The 20,091-nt window shown below is 41.0% G+C and overlaps 1 protein-coding gene across 1 annotated transcript in view; it reads left to right on the forward strand.

Annotated features, from left to right (window-relative positions):
* Nucleotides 1-20,091, forward strand: part of DDX42 (DEAD-box helicase 42) — a 991,771-nt gene that overhangs the window by 247,595 nt on the left and 724,085 nt on the right. Inside the window, exon 6 of the mRNA XM_044054957.1 lies at nucleotides 8,044-8,193. Coding sequence (XP_043910892.1) covers nucleotides 8,044-8,193 — 150 coding nt within the window. The remainder of the gene's footprint in view (nucleotides 1-8,043; nucleotides 8,194-20,091) is intronic.

Below are 20,091 nucleotides of genomic sequence, written 5' to 3' on the forward strand. Positions count from 1 at the left end.
TTGGCAAGGGATCCCTTGTGTGAAGAATACTGCAACAATGAATGAAGAGAAGGACATCTATTGTTATAAGATTTTACACAACTATACTTTCCCGTGATCTGTTCATGGTCCTCCCTTGTGCTGATGGATGACCGTTGCTGTCCTCCATTCACTTGGTACAGTGCCTGTTTGGAGGCTGTAGTTGAATAGTGACACCAGTGACCTGGATAGCTTATATTTCAGGCTGTTTAGAAGGCATCCAGGGATATTATTGATACCAAAATGATACTGTTTTTGGCCTTAGAGCACACCTAACACCTGCTCTCTTGATAGTTCAATGGCTTATGTTAGACGGTATTTCCTGAGAAGTGATTGGAGGTGGGAGGGAAGGGGAGCAACTTGGAGCTGAATTTGTTTGCCAGTAAATTTGATACACTTCTTGGCTCCGTGAACATGGTTGTTTTTACAACCAGTTCCAGAAACTGTTGTGCTGCCTTTGTGGTTTCTGACTTGGCTAAGGAAAGCCTTACGGTTGCCCTTTGCCTGGGAAGCTATCTTTACCTAAAAATTGGTTTTCCTGGACATAACTAGTTGTCTGATTAATTTGATGAGTGAGTTTTTATCTTTTTGGTTTTACTATTCCTAATTTCAGCTCTTTTTTTTCTTTTGTTATACTGCCTGTTTAATTTTGGATTCCACTAGGGGGGTTTGTTAGTTTGTTTTGGGCTTACTGATGGGTATAGTGGCCTCTGTACTTCCATCGATATGGTTATACATAGTCTGTGTGAATAAAGTCTGCATAGGCTGCTGCGTTATCTGGTTTTAGAGGGGTTTGGAATTTTGAGGGGTTATTGCTTTAAAAAAGGTAGTTTTCCTTGAAATAGTTCCTTACTTTTAGAGGGCTTAATGGAGGTGCAGAACTGATCCTTATGTCAGAGAAGAGTACTTTGTGGTCTGGCCTTACCAGAGAGGGCATGACACTGGGTGAAGTGCAGCATTCTCCCTTGTTTGTCCAGTATATTAGTGCATACGGTCAGTAGAGGTACAGTCTGATCTATGGTGGTTGTTTGCAAATTCCAGCAATCTGTTTGGTTTCAAAGTTATAGTTGTGCAGGATTCCCAGTCTGCGTAGAGGAGTAATGAAAGTCCCTCCATGAGTATGGTATTTAATTGAAAGGGGAGGCTCTTCAAGTAGGTCTGAGTATGAGCTATGGGTTTTACTGGGATATAGAGGGTGACCTACACCATGCTAGGATGTGGATGGGAATTTGTCTAATATATACGTGGAGACACTCTAGCATATTGTCCTGTTTAACCACCCTAGAGATATGCTTTTGTTGTATATACAGACGTCTTTACCTCTAGTCCCGGTCTCTGCAAATGAGTGGAAGGTACTGACGTCTTGCACTCCCCAGGGTCCTCTCTGCTGCTTTAAATCGTGTCTCAGTAGCTGCACACATATCTGCATCCTCCAGGGTGGGGATAGCTTGGAGGGAGTAGCAGTTCCTGTGTAAACTCCTGGCATTGACCATCACTTTTGGATTCCCATGAGTTGATTTTGCCATGTTGGAAGGTTTGTCAGTTTGACATTTCGTAAAAAATGGCTTTATGGGGAGGGCAATGTTTTTTAGCCAGTATTTGAATGCCTAGATTGGAGACCATATTTGGCAAAACAGCATGTTTTGTTAACCATATTCTCACATACTGAAAAAAAATATTGTATTCCCTTAAAAATAACACCTGAAACTGACTTTAATAATTTGCTTAATTAACTTTTGTTCATATTGTGGCATCATCTTTGTAAGGTAGAATCCAACTCCGTGCTAGACATAAACTAGCCTGTGACACAGTCTGACATCTCCTTACTGTCTCTCTTCATATAGTCTAGGGAAGGACGTCTCTAGTCATTTACTCCTAAATTAACTACGACAGAGTCGCACTGGTACCTGTGGTGTAATGTCTTGAGTGCATGCATAACTTGGTGTATCCTGACTCCTGATAAGTAACTGTTTTCTCTGTCGAGCATAGTGAGAGGGGCATAAATATTTTGGACAGTGGAGTCTCGTTTTAATTAGAGTCCTGGGTAGTGCAGTCACTTGCCTTATGGGCTTTATAGTTGAGGCTCCACTGGATGTGGTTGGATGTGTAGTGTTAAATGTTGCTTTTGTTGAGTGTTTTTTGGTTTGCTGCTGATAAATTTGGCAGTTAGTGTATCTGGGAGGTCTTTGGCGTTTGGGAAGATTGCATTTAAGTGCCTCAGCATAAGTTGATCTTGCGTACCAAGTGTGGTGGGTATAACACATGTTCCTGACAACCTGATTTTTATCCTGTGAGCTTGTTTGTACCTCTCTATCTCCTACTGTATTTGTCTCTCTAAAGATTAAATGGTCGTCTGTGAACATGAGATGTTGCTACATTGTCTCGAGATACCAATGTCCACCAAACTGGCTGTGGAGAAATGAAGGGGCATATCCATGATGTTGAGTCCTTTATTAAATGAGCTGCAGGGGTGTGGCATATATGGGGGTTAAGAGGGCAGCTAAGGATGCTTTGGGGAATAGAAACTAACCAGGCAATATATTACTAAATTTAAGGCACATTGCTTCTCAGTGTGCAAACTAATTTCTCTACAATCACAGAGCTGCTAGGTACAGTTTCAAAGGAAGTCCTGTAAGTAAATTTGTACAAGGCAGTTATAACTTTTGCTGCATAATGCGCAGCTGCTCTCAATCGCAACACATTTTTACAGGCATTAAAAACACAAAGTAATGACTAAGTTCTTTGGCCAGTAAACTACATTCAGAGCACTTCCTGTGCGTTTTTGAACTTGCATAGACCAGGCTACTACCCTTCTGCCAGTAGGTGAATAAACTCGGTCCAAAAACAGACACAAAAGTCTACTAAATACAATGCTATTCCAGTAATTTAACAGTTCTTGAACTTGGCAAAGCCCATTGTGCTAGAACCACTGCAGCAATCAACCCATTACTTGGGGTGATGTAGTTTCTTAGAAGCAACTACCCAGTCTTCAGTGAGTCCCATTCTCAAAGCATTTTAATTTGGAGAAAACCTGTTGAGCTAGGGCAAGATTTGCTTCTGCCATTCTGCAAGCCTTTCTTTTCTGAATTTCTTTGCCCTACTGCCAACTACCTTCTTCTTTACTGTTTTGGGAATCTTCCCATAAGTGATGTCAGCAGTGAATAGTATAAGCATAGTAGATTTTTGTTAGCAACTTGCCATAAATGTTAATGGTCAGAAACCATGAATTTACTCCAGCCATACCTCTCAACTGTCCAGATTGTTGCCTCATATTTGTGGTCTGTTTCTCATAAAATTCTGATTTTCTAGCAAATCATTGAGGATTCAAGTCAAAATATGATGACAGGCACTCTAGTTTCTGGCTTCATGCCCTTCAGAAAATTCATACTAATTCAAAACTTGTTATTCTATCAACTTTCTAAGTTTGTATTTTTGGGCCTTTGTCCCACCATTATTTATGGCTTTGTCAGATTTCTTGCACTGAGGTTGAGAGGTATGATTCCAGCATGTTCCCTCCTGCATTCTCCCTATTCCTCCCCTTTGACCTTAATTTGGGGAGGGTATCCATCTGATCAATTTCCTACCATCCCTGCTGTTTCCCTACCAGCACCTCATCCCTTTTTGACCTGGCATGCTTCCCAGGGAAGACTTGGGGATTTCACTGGTGGACCTGTGTCACAGGGGATTGTCATCTTCTAGCCCTCTTAAGCTGTGGTGTTGCGGTCTTTTCTCCTGGCTTTGTCAGGACAATATAAATTAGAAGATGACACTGACTGATGCCCCCTTATACTTCTGATGTTCTTATGTGGCAATGGGAGAGAGTATGACAAGTTCTTGAGTGAAGGTGCAGCTCTGAAAGTCTGGCTGGCCAGTCAGGCTAACTGTGGGGAGGTTATCCCAGTAGTGAAGTCTGCATCAGTGAATGTACTATCTTAACTGCTTTTGTGACTAGTTCCTAATACAGCTGTGCTTTCTGCCTTTCCCATTAAAGTAGTGATCTCCCCCCACCCTTTCATCTGTGAATAATTTATTTTGTGTCACCTTAAAATTTCAAATAGGAGAACATTAAAGTAGTCTTCATAGAAGTTTCCAAGTCCCAAGAAACCCTACTTGGACCATCTGGACATGGGTAAATCTGCTTTCTTGCGGCCTAATTTCTGGTTACCTGTTCCCAAGAAGCCAGACAGGTTTAGTCAGATCGAAGATGGCTAAAACAAAAGTAGTAACCTAGAGGGCAACTGTTTTTTTAGTGATAATGGAAAGCATTGGACTTTTGTGTTTTCTTCCATAGCTGGCAGAATGACATGTTGGTAGTGTAATTTGACACTGATGTGTCATTTTTGACTTCCTTGGGAGAATGGACTAATGGATAGTTGCCTGGTAGCGGTTAACTCATTCCTAGCAAAGGAGCTGTGGAAGTTTGTACTCTTAACTGCCAGTGACTGCATCCTGGGCTTTTTGACAAAATCACAATTTAAAGGAATGTTTATATCATTGGAACCATAAGGATTGCTAAAGAAGTATAAATGACTAACTGCTAAACACATTCGTTTTTTTCAGTAATATCATACATTAGATTCTAGGCCTTAAAACTGTATTTTGTTAGGTTATAGTAAATACAAGTATTTTGTAAAGATTTATGAACAACTCACTTTCTCATTAACCACTCAAAATGCATGTATGCTGTCAGCAGTACTGCCTGATGTCTTGCCTCATTGATGGAGTGTGTCGCGAAAAGAGGTATTAAACGTCATGCAGAAAAGTACCAACCCAGAAGATAAACCAGACCAGAGAATAAAACAAGGACCTCAGGCCTACATTGTTTTTCAGTGGTCTAAATGAGTACATTCCAAAGAAAAATTCCAGATGGTCACAGTGCATTCGCGTTGTTCTGTCCTTGTCTAAAAGAGACAGTCTTCTGGCCTCCAGGACCCAATCTTCACATAGAAAAAGCTCATGCTTCCTTTGCAAATTTTTTTGTTTCATGGTAGGAGCAAGCCATTATGAGTTTCGGGCACTTTCAGCTACAGCTTAGCTATCAAGGTGTTTTTTAAAAAAATGTATGTCACTTGTTCGTGAATCACTGTCCGCAAGAGTTCAAGGTGTTTCCTTATGTGGTCCATTGGATGCTAGCCAGACTGTCTTTAGAGAAGCTAAGTATCAGCATGGGTGTCTCTACTTCACCATTTACAGTGTTTGGAAATTAATGTGCACCACTGCGTTCACACATGGAGCCACTGCAAAGTCTGACATTTGTTGCGTTGCCGAATGCTGCAGCATGCAAAGTCAGTCTATGTTTAGATGGGGTGCCTTCTATTCAACATACAAATTTACAACTTATTCACACCCATTCAGTTTCAGCAGCTCTTGAATTGAAGACCCTAGTATTGATGGCGACTGTGGTTTTCTTGGTTCCTCACACAAGCTTTCACATGCAACGTCTGTGGCTCCTTTAGGCACATTGGTGTGTGTGCGCTTTGATTTTTTGGAAGATCAAATCACTATCTCGAAAGTATGCAAAGTGCATTTCCAGTGGTGGCCTCAAGCCTTTAGCTTTACGTTTTGGTATCCCCTTCAACCTTCCCACTCCTGCATTGGTTGTCAGCACTGTGGTGGGGCATTAAGGACAAATGGTCTAAGACTTGTCACTTTTCACATGTAGTGTAAAGGGTGTTCCTTCTCACTGTGCAGTTCTTTTAGGATTCAGTTTCCTAAGGAGCAAGCACTTGTCATCCACTCTTGACAGCATGGCAGTTGTATGGTCCAAGAACAGGCAGCCTTCTCTCTTGGTCAAGAAGCCATGAGGATATGGGAATAGGTTCTGACAAGAAATTGCTTTCAGAGTAGTTATCTGTATTCTTGAAGAAACCAGCTGTATTGCTGACATGCTCATTTGTTTACTGATACTACTGTAGTGGCCCCTTAGCAGCACAGATCTTCTGTCACTAGGGAAAGGCATGCTGCATTGTATTTGCATTCATGACCGACACCAAATGCACCATCTATTCCCTAATGCTCCTTCAGGAGAAACAGCCCAGGGATGCTCTTGTCCAGAGTTGACTTCAGGGGGTTTACTTTAAACTCTCCTCCTGACACTTGTACTAAACGTATTCACAAAGCTTAACAGTTACGATTTTCTTTCATTTGTGCTCTTCTAGAGAAGCTGTCTTTTATTTGACACCTTTCAAAACCCTGTTGCCTTATCCTTTGTTTCACCCAGATCCAGACTCCCTTTTTCAAACCATATGGTTGCTTTGTTTTCTTTAATGGTCAGGAATGTTGCATACCACCGTAGGATTATTCAGTTTTACTTCTGCCCAGAAAAAACACTTCCCTTTGCTTTTATACTTTGTTTTTCCTTTTGCTCAACTTGAAAAGGGTGTGATCCTTTTTTCTTCATCAATGATGGCGGTTTTAGGTTAGATGTTCCAACTTACGTATGTGCTTACCATACCAAATATTCACCAGCCTTAGGCAAATGTGATTTAGAAGAAGTTTATTATGTCAGATATGTTTGTGATTAAGTGTTTTAGTTTGGAGTGTGAAATGGAATATCTGGAGAGGCAGTATGTGTTGTATTATGGGTAAGTGGAGCCTAGGAATGCTTGAGATACCAAACCCCTATGGCCTTGTTCCATTTGAAGAAGAATGGACAATGATCCTGCAGATGGACACAAAACAATATAGAGCACATTAAATAAATTGGTTATTTTTATAACTTGATTGTTTATCCTCAATTTCTTTCCTGTTATAATGATTATTGACCTACAGTTTGTGATTATTGGGTTGCAGTGCTGACCACTAATCCTTTTGCAGTACAGGTCACACATTACTGCTGATCTGGATAATCATTTTTAAATTTCCACCTACAGGAGGAAATATGTTGCTGCTTGGGAGTCTGTCCAGATATTGTAGTTTTTTATTAGCATCTGTTTCCAAAGATTAGTTGTACGGTACTGGACAGTAGGGCTTTGGGAAGAGGTTACTGAAGCAATACCTACTAGGAAGGGTATATATTAACATTTAAACTGTTAGTTGTGCCTTTGGTATTTAGAACAGATTTCATATTTTAAAATCATTGTTTCATTAGTTTGTTCTTACGAAGACAAAAAAAAAAAGATCTCAAAGGGCTGAGAAAAGCTCCTGCAAAACACTTGCTGTATGCAGGTGTCTTGCTCTTCATCTAAGATTCCAAGGTGTGAGCCCATGTGAATCTTCATAAGGACAGCGATAGCTGGTGGAAACCTCTGTCCAGAGTGAAGAAATAAGACTTAAGATAGCACATAGGTTATGATTTATTGTTACAATAGCTGCTCCTCAAAATCTGTTTAACAAATATTTTTTCTGGGCTTGATTTTGACAGTCACTGTTTCTTTATTGTTCAAGTTTCACTTCTAGCTGTGTTATAGCAGCGTGGACTGTTTTAAGTCAATACCGTTAGGATAGCTTTATCAGGCAGTATTGACGAGTTCAGCTTTTATACTGGGTTAGAAATGTACTTCTGTCTCATAATATTGACCATATTAAAATACGTTTTTAGAAATAATTTTAACTGAATTTCTGTGTTTGTGCCTTTTTTAAGGCTTTTGGTGTCATAAGTCTGATTTCCAGTTATTGTCTTAGTAAGTTTAAGTTAAAACTCTCAATTGTTATAATAAATTTTGGTTAGACAAAACTTAACAATTGTAATACAGTTCAGGTTCTGTGCTTGAGTGAGTCTGTATCAAGTTTGATTTTTAGTTTAGTTTTATTTTAATTTTGGTCATAATAGTCAACATTTTAGTTTATTTACTAATTGAGATTGCTCACAGCACTAGGAATGTTTGTTGTTTATATATGCACAGCCAAACTGAATGTCTGTATACTGATCTGTTTGGAGAGTCGCATGATAGTAGTGTAACTAAAGCAGTAGGACTGATTATGTGTAGTTAAAGATAAACGGATACTGACCCCATTTTTAACTTAAAAGTATATCTGCATAACAGTGCACTTTGTGACTGATTTTTTTTTTTCTGTTTGCTGCAGGAAGCATATTTTCGCTACATGGCTGAGAATCCAATGGCTGGTGTAATTCAGGAGGAGGAGGAGGACAATGTGGAGTATGACAGTGATGGAAACCCCATTGCAGTTATTAAAAAAATCATTGATCCTCTTCCTCCCATTGATCACTCAGAGGTAAACATGTCAGGTTTTTTGCCTTTTTATTTTTGTACAAGTTTGATTAAAAAGATGGTTCATGTTGTGCTTTGAAATTATCTCTGTATATACTGTCGTCTGGCCAGACCAACATGGTGATAATCTGCTGTATATTGTTTCTGTTGTCTTCTTTTATTAAAGTGTACAATTTAACAAATAATGTAGATATGTCTAGTAACTTAATGTCATGCTTGAAGGTATGAAATGAAACAAGTGGGGGATTTTGTTTCTTACACAGGTTTTACAAAATTAGATTGACAAATTAAGAGAGATGGCCAACCTCCAGTGGTTGGCTCAAACGAGTTTAAAATGTTTTGCATCCTTAAAATGTTAAGTATTTAGTAGTCCTTATGTAATGAGGATAAATGCAGAAGGTTGATGAGCCTTGAATATGTGTACTTGATTGCAGAAAAATTAGCATGAGAGTAATTTTGTATCCTGAGTACTTATGAATATTTTTATGTTGCAGAAGGTGTGGCAGTCTGCTCCTGTGCAGTGCAGCATTTTTTGTTTTGTGCGTGTGTGTATGGGGGGGGGGGGGGGCAGGGGCAGGGAGCTTCAGTAGCTTTTGTAGCTTTTCTGTAGTGTGAGGGGAGTGTCATTGAGATACTGAGAGTCTGTGTGTTTACATAGATTTAGAGTTCTGATCCAGACATGTTTTAGAATTGTAGTACATAGTGTTTAATTTACTCATATACTCCTGAGGGTACCTCTACAGTATATTAATCCTGTGGTGTTTTGCTTCAGGTCTTGATATTTAGACATTCCTAAGTAAAGTGCGGGCTAACTCCTTACAGGATTTCTAAAAGTACTTTTTAACAGTGTTCTAGACCCATGGACTGAACTTTGAGTGGATGGCAGTCTCGAAATCCAAAGTGGCACTAAAAAATTATGGGACAGGTGGAGAAAGGGTAAAGGAGAGGAGGTAAAATGTTAAAAGGGTAGACTGGGTGGGCCTGATGTCTGTCTATGCCTTAAAGCTACTGCAGTGAAAGCCCCCTTGAGTTTGATTTAAAAAAGGTCGATAATTAAAAAAAAAAAAAAAACTCTCCAGTTGTAGGAAGAGCTAACAAGATGGGACCCTATATTTTGTAAGTCTAAGCAGTGGAACTCTTGTGCAGTTTTCAAGGTTTCTTGTTTTTTATTCCCTGTGAACCTGCAATGGAAAGTCTCAGTGAAGGCAGTCACATGCGGGGGCATCTGCGGTTGTTTTCTAATCAGCTTAATGTTTACCCACCCTTAATAAAGTCATTAATTGAGGCTAATGTCATTCCAACAATATTCAGCATAGCTTCCAGACTCCTTAACAATGATGAAAATGTTTATAAAGAATTATTTTTCCTAAACTGTTAAAGCAAGGAGGTATGATTGATTTGCAGTAGTCTGCTCATGCCATAGTTAAAATTTTATTTAATTATTTTACATTTCTTAACCAGGAAATTCCAACTGGACCAGGTCCATTTACACTGGAGGCCTGGGGAGAAAAGCTCCAATCATTGTTACAAAAAAAACCTCCAAAAAACAAAATAAGCAAATTTATATTGTTATACAAAGGTCATTTAAATAATACATCATGGAGTTTGACATTTTGCCAAACACTGAAAATATGTAAAATAGGGCGGCCGCGGTGGTGCAGCGGTTAGCGTTGCCACCTCACAGCAAGAGGTTTTCCGGTTTGATTCTTGGCCGGGGTGCCTTCTGTGTGGAGTCTGCATGTCCTCCCTTTGGTCGCTTGGGTTTCCTCTGGGTGATCCGGTTTCCTCCCACATCCCAAAGATTATGCTGTAGGTGGATTGGACACTAAATTGGCCTTAGGCGTGAGTGCGTGCATGTGTGTGCCTTCTGTGGAAGGTTGGGCGCTGGGCTGGCAACTGACACCGTAAAACTCCACTGCAAATCATGAGCAGACGGGTGATCGGCTGTGGCGACCCCTAACCGGGATAAGCCGAAAGAAGAAGACTAAAAATATATAAAATAAATTGGAAAAATACATTTTCCATGAGAAACAGGAAATCCATTTAATGTGCAGGTGTATAATGATTGTGACAAAAAGAGGAGCAATCGTCCGCTATGAGAAGTAGCAACTAATAGCCAGAGTTATTGGCTGGGTTTAATACTGTAAAGGGTTAAAGTGAGCAGCTTGGAAGTTGGAAAAAGAAGGGGGGAGATGGGAGAGTAAAGGTAAGTGATGCAAGGACATAACCAGGTGTTTAGTAGATGTGATTTGAGGGAGTTTTTGAATTGTGGGGTGGTAGAGGCAGTGGTCAGAAAATGGGGGGTGGAGGGATTCCTTTTTTAGCAACGGTGTGGGAAAAGAGCGCTTTGCCTGCAGTATTGTTTGCCCTGGAGATGCAGAGGAGAGATTTGTCAGTAGATCAGAGATGCCGATTTGCAGTGTAATGGGTAAGAAGATTGGATGTAGATGTTTTTTTTTCCGGGTACTGGAGGATGTTATATGCAGTAACTCTAGCCATTTTAGTCCTTTTAGTGCAGAGCACAGTGATGTGTTCTGTAACTGGAGTTTGTAGCAAACTTTGGCTATCTTATTGTAACAGGATTCTAGCTTGTTTAGGTCAGTTATTTTAATATGGGTGGAAATAGGTGCTGTATACTGTAGTGTGGACAGAAGGTGACTCTGGGCAAGGGTGGCGCTTGCTTGGTGTGAGAGAGAGTTTTGTGGGTATATAGTGCACCCATTTTTTTGTGAACCAATTTGATGGTTTGTGTGATGTTGATATCAAAGTGAAGATTGTTGTCAATTTCAATACCAAGAAGTTTGGTGTGGTCAGAAGGGGAGATGATAGTGCCGTTTTTAGAGGTGGTGTAAAAAGTGTACTACTAAATATATCAACAGAGAGCTTCAATAAGATTTTTTTCTTTTTTAGTCAGGATTTTATCATTTTGACTCCACAGCAGCTAAAAGGAAGTATCTACTTTGTATTATTCATGTGTTTGTGTTTTCCTTTAACTGGGCTTGGTAGACTGATCTATAGTCCCATTTTCAGCCACAGCCTACACCACGATGCAATTACAAAAGGAAGGTGTAATATATGAAATTAATGAAATTATTTAAGTGAGAAGAGTATTGGTAAATATTAACATGTAAGCAATACCTTGCAGCAGGAGAATATCATAACACTGTAAGCACTGCAATTATTGGCATACATGTAGCTCATAGTAGTATTGTACTAGATAAAATTGTGGAAGATATTGTGAAGTCTGTGAAGAAAGAAGAAGAAATCGGTGTGCTTCAAGCACAGGATTGTTACAAGCTCATGATGTGAAATTAGCTGTAACATCATAATGTGAAAGCAGCACTAGTTATTACTCTATTAAAGCTGACGCAGGAAGTGCCTTGAGTATGTGACAAGTATGTGTTGTGTACACACATTTGTTTTAAATCATTTTGCCTTTATTCTGTTTGTTTTTGCAGTTACTGTGTGCATGGGTAAGTTTGTAATTGGCATTTTTGCATTTGTGCAGAGATTTTGAGCATTTGTATTATCCGTTGAAATGTGAGAGTGGTTTTGCTTTATTTTGTGTATATTTTTCCTTGAAAAGCGATTATTTGATTAGGCTGTACATGTCAGAATTGTACTGAAGCTTTGTTGCATTTTCTCGATTCATTTAAAATTTCTTGTCATGGTTTGTTCTTAATACAGAGTTGAAGTGCTGCATTTTCTACTTGAAGTGTTCATTGAATTTTGTGAATACAAAGAAGCAGTTAGCTTTGTTTTGTAAACATTTGTAGTGCATGAGATTTTGGTTTTACATGTACTTTTTGTATCTGCCAGTCACTTTTTTAACAAATGGTAGTACACTTCTTGTATGCAATGTTTCTGTGTGGAAAAAATAATGCATCTTTAAGAAACTGCCAGGCAGTATGTTTTTATGCATTTCCTACATTGCTTACTTTTATTTTTAAATTGTCCAAATCTTGACTGAAGGAGTACATTTTTAAAAAGCAAGACAGAGTTTTATTCCCTGTGAATCTGCAATGGAAAGTCTCACAGGGAAGGCAGTCTTATGCGGGGCATCTAAGTTATAGTTTTCTAATCAGCTTAATGATTACCCATCCTTTGTTAAACGAGAAAAGCCAAGAGAATGAATAAAATCTTAAACCGAGGCATTAAGACCTTGACATGTGTTCACCTTTGACAAGTTTGTTTGAAAGTCAGTTGTGTTTGCTTTACTTTTCCAGACTAAAATTTAAATTTTGCCTACCTTTGTTCTTTTCATAAATATGCAAATACTGAATGGCCTTTCCCTCTTGACTTTTTAACTGGGGGAAGTGATTTTGATTTATGTAGTGGAAAGTTAATGAAGAGGTTGCTTTCACAGAAATTATTTTTTTCTGCATTTAATGATTGAACATTGTTGGTACATTTGCTTGTGCTTGCTTGAAGAAAAGATGTCTGTGGGCATAAGTTAAGTCATAAATTGCCTTAATCTTTTCTGCTGTGCAGTTCTGTTGTACATTCAGGAGTCTGTTTTATGATCCTGACTTTTTTTGTCTTAAAGGTTTTCAAAATTGGAATATATTGCATATAATTTGTTTTGGTTTGTTTATTTCATCAGATATGGAACAAGTTGATATGGCTACTGCTAAGTTTTTAAGGAGGTGTGTTTTTGTATATGTACAGCAGAGTAAGATTGTAGGGCTTGATGCTAATGAATGCTCATTCTCTAGTTTTGAAGTCAGTCAAGCCTGATACTTTTCAGGATTCCTTTGATCGTCATTCCCACTGGCTTGGTGGCATTTTGGGTTATCCGCCAAGTAACCCAGTACTGGCCAGTTTCAAAAGTTCTGACTCGCTTCCCCCTCTCTTTTTTTGACAACTGATTGGCTGTGCATATTCTGAGAGGGAACCCTTCAGTTGGCACAGGAAGGGAGTGTTCAGTCTTTTTCTGCTTTCGAAAGTCCTCTGACTTTTCACAGGATGAAGTGCTGATTTTTCCTGCTTACTGCTCAGTTGAGCACCGTTTGAGGACACCCTTTTACTCTTTTTTTTTTTTTTTTTTTTTTATTAGATTTATTAATTTTTGTTTTAAATTAAAATATTTCTGTCAAAGTTTGCAGTAATTTATGTGGGAATTTCTGCTTGTAGCAGTGTTTATTTGGCCTACATCTTTGACAAATGCTTGTTTTTACTGAGGAAACTTTCAGTATTTCTCTCAGAACTTCTACTGTGTGTGGTGTTAGTTACCTAGGGGCTGTCTTGTGCATTCAGAACCAGGAATTAATCTGGCCAGTATTTACTGTTTTATTTTCATCATTTGAGAGGAAAATATTGTGGAACTTGGAGTTTTCAGCGATTATATGTTAACTATATGTACAACTCTGCTGTGTGTTTAACATTGGATCACAATTTTATCACAAAGTTATTTGCAAATATGGTGGAGATTTTACTCCAATAAAATATTTAAATTGCTATTGAACATTATTTTATGGCAGTTTAGTGTAGTCAAAGCATGTGGAGCTAGATGTTTTTCGTGTTTCACTATTGCAGTCATCACCTGTGGGTTATCCCTGCTGTGGTAGCCCTCGGCCGGCCCAAATACTAGAATCAATGTTTTTCTGCGTTGGCTGCTGTCACTTGCTGCTTGACGTCCGTTAGTCAGTGCTGTAAAGGAGAGCAGCCGATGCCATTACATCAGTCTTTCTTGCCGTGGAGCCTGTAGCAGAAGCAGTTTGCAAGTGTGCCGGTCGGTCACTACTAGAGTTTTTTGATTTACAGCTGAAAACGTCTAAAGCTAACTACCCCGTTGGGGATCCTTTTTTCTTGCACTAACCAATGTCCGAAAAAGTTAACAATTGTCTCACTTGTGGAAAGCAAATACCACACCAAGACTTCGACTCATACTGCATCACTTGTTTGGGCCCAGATCATGACGTCCCTCGTTGCCAGTTCTGTGCCCTCTTTAATGTAAGAACCATTCATAGTAGAGCTCTTATTGTAGCCAGGGATTTTCGTCTTCTATCTTCGCATTCCAAAATGGTGTCCGTCAACCATCCATAGACATTCCAAAGAAACTTGAGGATAAAGACGGAGACAGACCACACAAGGCCAAGCCTTCCGACGACTCCACCGTTAACCAGTTCATCAGTTCTCTGGAATTCAGTGAGGTGCTTTCTCAGCCCCGGATGCTTGATTGGATAACTTCGCAGGCCTCTACCGAGACCCTTTCTGAGTCTGGTATGCCACAGAAATATTAGTCTTCCAAGCCTTTGCTTGTCTCTGCTTCGGTTGGGTCCGGAGCCATCATGCAGCACTGGCTTCCAAGGAGGCCTTTCGCACTACAAATTCCAGACAAAGAAACACATCTTCTCTTCCAACTGTCATTCCTCTCAGACCGTTGGATACTCTTAGGCCTAGAGTCAAGGCCACACCCAGAAAAACTACCTGTAAGTCACCATGTTACTCCTGCTCCTCCTCTCCAAACCCAAGTGCTTCAAATGGCAGAAGATCTTATCACCCTTATCAGGTGGAATCAGGTCACAACTTCTAAAAGGAAAAGAGACCTTTCTTCTGAAATGCTAACAGAACAGGATTCCGAGGAGTCTTATTAAGATTTTGAAGAGGAACAACAACCTCTTACTGTTTGAGGATTCAGAGGCAGAGGAATCCATTCCCTCTGCCTCCAAAGTAGAAGATCTCTCCTTTGGGGAAACTCTTCACACCCTCAGGGAACATTTCCACTAGGAATTCCAGGACTTCCCTGAGTCTAAGAAAAGACTGAGTTTCTAGACCTGCCCCAGCACAGACCCTTGGCCATATCTTAGAGGTCATTGATGATGTCTTCCAGGAACCAGTTTAACTCCTGATGCCCTCCCACCTGCTTCCAGAAAACCTGACCGGTATTGCAGAGTACTGGATTATTACAAATACCTGTACAGAAATCGTGCTGCAGACCCAGAGGTCATTACACAGGGCCCTAAAGGAGCTAAGGCTAGTTCTACAAAGAATCCTTTTCCTTCTGACCAGGAATCCAGAGCTCTGGACAGATGGGTAAAAAAAAAGTATACACCTCTGCAACATTGGCTATCAGAGCTATCAACTGTCAGTTCCACATGTTAAAATATCAACAACACAGTTTGGAACTGTTAAAACAAAATTTCTACCTTTTCTGACTCTGCCAGTTCGAAGGAGTTGGCAGACTTACTACACTCTACTTGTCAAGTGGCTAAACACTCATTACACTGTGGATATGACACCCTAGAAGCCTCGAGCAGGGCAGCAGAGTCTAGATCTGTCATTAGGAGACATGCATGGTTGAAGAAACAACTTCTCCGTGATCTTGTCAAATCTAAATGACTTGATGCACCCTTGGATAAGGACCGCTTGTTTGGAGAAAAAGCAGAAGAGGTGCTTAAAAAGATGGAAGACCAAGCAAAATCTATGCAAACAGTAAAAGATTTCCTTCAGATACAACCTCCTAGGTTCAGCAGGAATGTTCCCTCAAAACACTGGTCCTTTCCTGCACCTAGCAGATGGGGGAAAGGTAAGCCCCTGGGACAGACCACCCAGACCTCCCACCTCAGGGACAGCAGAGAACCAAACAGTGGACCACTTCCACTCCATGGGCAGGGAGTTCTAAGCCATCCCTCTATGGCAAAAACTCTCAATGACTCCCTCCCTCTCTCTCCCCTCTGACCTTTTTTCTCTCACCAAAAACTAGGAGGAAGGCTTTCCCTCTAAAAAAAAAATTGGCTTTCTGTAACAAAGGACCAATGGGTCTTAAAGATAATTTTTCAGGGATACAAATTCTCCTTCAACAAACTCCCATTTCTAAGAGGGTACCCAGACTTGCCTCCAAATCAGTGGGCAGAGGCATTGAAACAAGTCCAAACTCTCGTATCCTTAGGGGAAGTAGAACCTCTCCCCTCAGATCAAACAGACAAAGGCTTTTATTCCAGACTATTCCGTGTTCCCAGAAAAGAATGCACTTGGCGCCCCATCCTGGATCTATCCATTCTGAACATCTTCCTGATGGTCCCCAAATTCAAAATGCTAACCTTACAGCAGCTGCTGCCCATGCTGACAAAAAATGCCTGGTTAGTAACCCTAGATCCAAAAGATGCCTACCGCCACACCCAATAAGGGAATCCTGCAGGAAATTTCCTTCGCTTCAGAGCAGGCTCACACTTTCAGTTCTCTGCGCTACACTTTGGCTTATCTACTGCTCCCAGGATATTCACTAAATGCTTAGCCCAGGCCATAGCCTTCTGCAGACAGAAAAATATACAAATTTGCCCTTATCTGGACGACTGCCTCATTCAGGCAGACCACAGAGAAAAGCTCCTCAAGGACCTCCTCTTTGTCAAAACCCTCCTAATCTCCTTAGGGTACACCATCAACGAGAAGAAATCCAAACAAACCTCCTCCAGGAAGATCATTTTTTTGGAGCACTGCTGGACACAGCATCCCAAATGGCCTTCTTATCCCCAGAAAAGCAGAGCTTCCTGCCTCTCTGTTTCACCCAGCTGGCTTCCAGAAGTCACCTCACTGCCAGGAAGTTCCTGCAAGCCTTGAGGTACATGGCATCTTGCATCCTTCTAATTCCTTTGGCCAGGCTTCACATAAGAAAACTTCAGTGGTACCTAAAGAACCTTTGGTGTCAGGACTGTCAGCCTCTAGAGACCTCTCTCCCTCTAATCCCCTGTATAAGGGCCGAGTTTCTCTGGTGGGCAGGGGTCTGTGCGCAGAACAAGGGTATTTCCTTCACCCAACCGGGCAGACCATTGCCACTGACACTTCAGACATAGCTTGGGGCGCTCACCTAGAAGGCAGGTGCACCCAAAGTCTTTGGGATGCCCAGCACCTTCTCTTACACATCAACCAGAAGGAAATGATGGCAGTACAGAAAGCTCTGACTTCCTTCAAACCCCATCTCAAGCCGGGGTTCTCCTTATCAAAATAGACAACACCACAGTGATGTGGTACATAAAACAGGGAGAGACCTAATCTTACCCTCTGTGCAGGCTAGCTGTGAACCTCTGGCTGGCAGCCTCTTCAGTGGGATTGCACCGGATAGCCCAATACCTACCAGGGCTCAAAAACACCCTGGCAGACCACTTAAGCAGAAACTTACTGGACCCCCACGAATTGCAGCTTCACAGAAGAATCTTTTTCCAAATCACTCTGGCGTGGGGGACTCCAGAGGTGGATCTCTGCTTCACATCTCAACCATCAGCTGAAAATATTCTGTACCAGGGAGTATCACCACCTAGCGTGGAAGGGTTGATGCATTGACCTTCCCCTGGAACACCCTGTTTGTGTGCGCATTCCCTCCTCTGCCTTGTATTCCAAAGGTACTGATCAGAATAATGGAGGAGAGACCAAAGGCCATCCTCATTGCTCCAGATTGGCCCAGACAACATTGGTACCCCTTACTGTGCAGCCTGACCTTACAGCCTCCCAGGCAGCTTCTCTGATCTCAGACCTCTTAACTCAGGTGGGGGGAATGCTGCACCTAGATTTTCAGACTCTCAAACTATCAGCAAACGGGTCCTAGACATTGTCACAGAGCCCAGAAGGCCCAGCACCAGAAAATCTTATGCAGGAAAATGGAAAAGATTTTGCTCCTGGAGCCAGTCCATTGGGGGCAGTACCTCACAACCTTCCATCCCTCTCTTATCTTGGACTGCCTAGCGGAGCTACTTAATAGTGGTCTCTCCTTCTCCTGTATTAAAATCTACGCCTCAGCAATTTCAGCTCATTTTGATACAGAACAGCCCCTGTTCTCCCATTCTTTGATTAAACAATTTCTCAGAGGGGCTTCTAATATCAGACTTCCCAGAAGGCCACCCACTCCAGCCTGTGACCTGAATTATGTTTTGGAAAAACGTTTTGTCCTAGCTATCAGCTCAGCCAGGAGAGTTTCAGAACTTCAGGCACTGATGCCCATTGAGCCCATAATCTTCCATGCAGACAGGGTCTCCCTGAGGACCAATCCCTCCTTTATGGCCAAGGTGGTATTTAATGTAACTCTCAAAAAGGCCATACATCTACCCACCTTCTTTCCTAACTCTCAAAACAAGGGGGAAAGAATTCTGCACTCGCTAGACATGCACAGACAGCTCAGATACTATCTGGACAGTGCTAAACCGTTAAGGAAAACAGACCAACTACTTGTCAGCTTTGCTCCAGGGGCAGAGGGGAAGCCCATTTCCAAACTATTTCCAAATTGATATTGTACTGTATCCATTTCTGCTTACAGGTTGCATGGAACACCTCCCAACACAGGTCTGTTCGAACCCATTCCACTAGGGCAGCCTCCACTTCTACAGCATTCCTCAGAGGAGTTCCCACCAGGGACATCCTGGAAGCTGCCACCTGGACTTCTGTCCTTATCTTTACCAAGCATTACCACCTACCTGTATTTTCTAAGGCTGTGGCAGGGTTTGCCTCTGAGTTCTGCAGGACATGCTGACCCATTTCTAGTTCTCTTACTAAGCCTACCACCCATCTCCTCAGCTTTGGGAATCCTCCCACAGGTGATGACTGCAGCAGTGAAACATGAAGAACATAGTACAGTTGTGTGCACTAACCATAAATGTAGATGTTCGAATGTATTCACTGTTGCAGTCCTAGTTTCCCACCCTCCTTCCCCCTTGCATCCCCTTTTTTTAGGGAGACATAAGTTTCAAAAGGTGGCTTTTAACCACCAGGGGCAATTTATTACATTTACCTGGGCCTCTGATGGGTTAGGGTAAGGAAAAACTGATGTAATGGCATCAGCTGCTCTCCTTTATAGCACTGACGAACTGACGTCAGGCAGCAAGTGACAGCAGCCAACCCAGAAAAATATCGACTCTGGTATGCTGGCCGAGGGCTACCACAGCAGGGGATAACCCACGAGTGATGACTGCAACAGTGAATATACTCTAACATCTACATTTATGGTAAGTGTACACAACTGTGGTTACTTTGGTATTTTGACATTGTGTACTGGAAATTTTTGTAACTTCTGTCATTTCTAAAAAAAAAAAAAAAAAAAAAAAAAAAAATTCTGAACATATTTCAAACTATTTTTGATAGGACAGTGTGGCAGTGTTTGGCTGTCTGGGGAGATACTTGTACCTGAATTTTAAGTGCTTATTGTGATGGATTCTCTAGTACTGTAATTTTATTATTCTGTGTAATGTTCTCTCCCTTGACTTGATGGATCCTAACTTTGGACTCCCCAATTTCAAGTCTGACTGCACATAAAATGACAAAATAAAATAATATCCCTCTGCCAATGGTTAGTGATTTCTGTTTGGGCTATTGCTAGACCTGCAGATGACTTAACTTTTATCCATCTTCTACTGTAGCTTTGCCAGCCGCAATAAAATGAGGTTTAGACATCCTCCAGGGCTGTTCCAGTTTGTGGCACAAGTATGGGAGAAAACAAACCCTTGGGTGCGGAAATAGTCTGGGGTAAAAGACCTTTTGCCAGATGTTCTGTGTCCACACATTTTATATATGTAGTGAAATTCGCAAGAAAAAGAATCTGAAGGGTCACCAGTACAGCTGATAATTGAATTATAGCAGTTTATAAGGCTGAAGCGGTTTCTTTAGCTAAGAGTTTTCTACGGACAACTAATTAATTCTGGTGGTTGTGTTGCCATACATGGCTTTAGTGCTAGTTTTGCTACAGTCCTTTTTCTTGTTTCAGGGAATGATGAGGAACCTGAAGAGTACAATGGAGGTTTCCTAGTTGTCACGGAGTCCAGTCACACTAATTCTTCATAAGATAAACCTGAGCTCAAGTCCAAATAAGTGTCTGCTTTCTATCCGATGTTTGCTAGACTCAGTGATGTTATACTTGAGTTGTCTGGAACATACATAGCTAAACAGGGTATATGACCTTATAGAATATGAGGTACCCAAT

Source organism: Protopterus annectens, chromosome 13.part0 (assembly GCF_019279795.1).
Source record: "Protopterus annectens isolate FY-2018-M chromosome 13.part0, PAN1.0, whole genome shotgun sequence".
In the NCBI taxonomy this organism is placed as follows: domain Eukaryota; kingdom Metazoa; phylum Chordata; order Ceratodontiformes; family Protopteridae; genus Protopterus; species Protopterus annectens.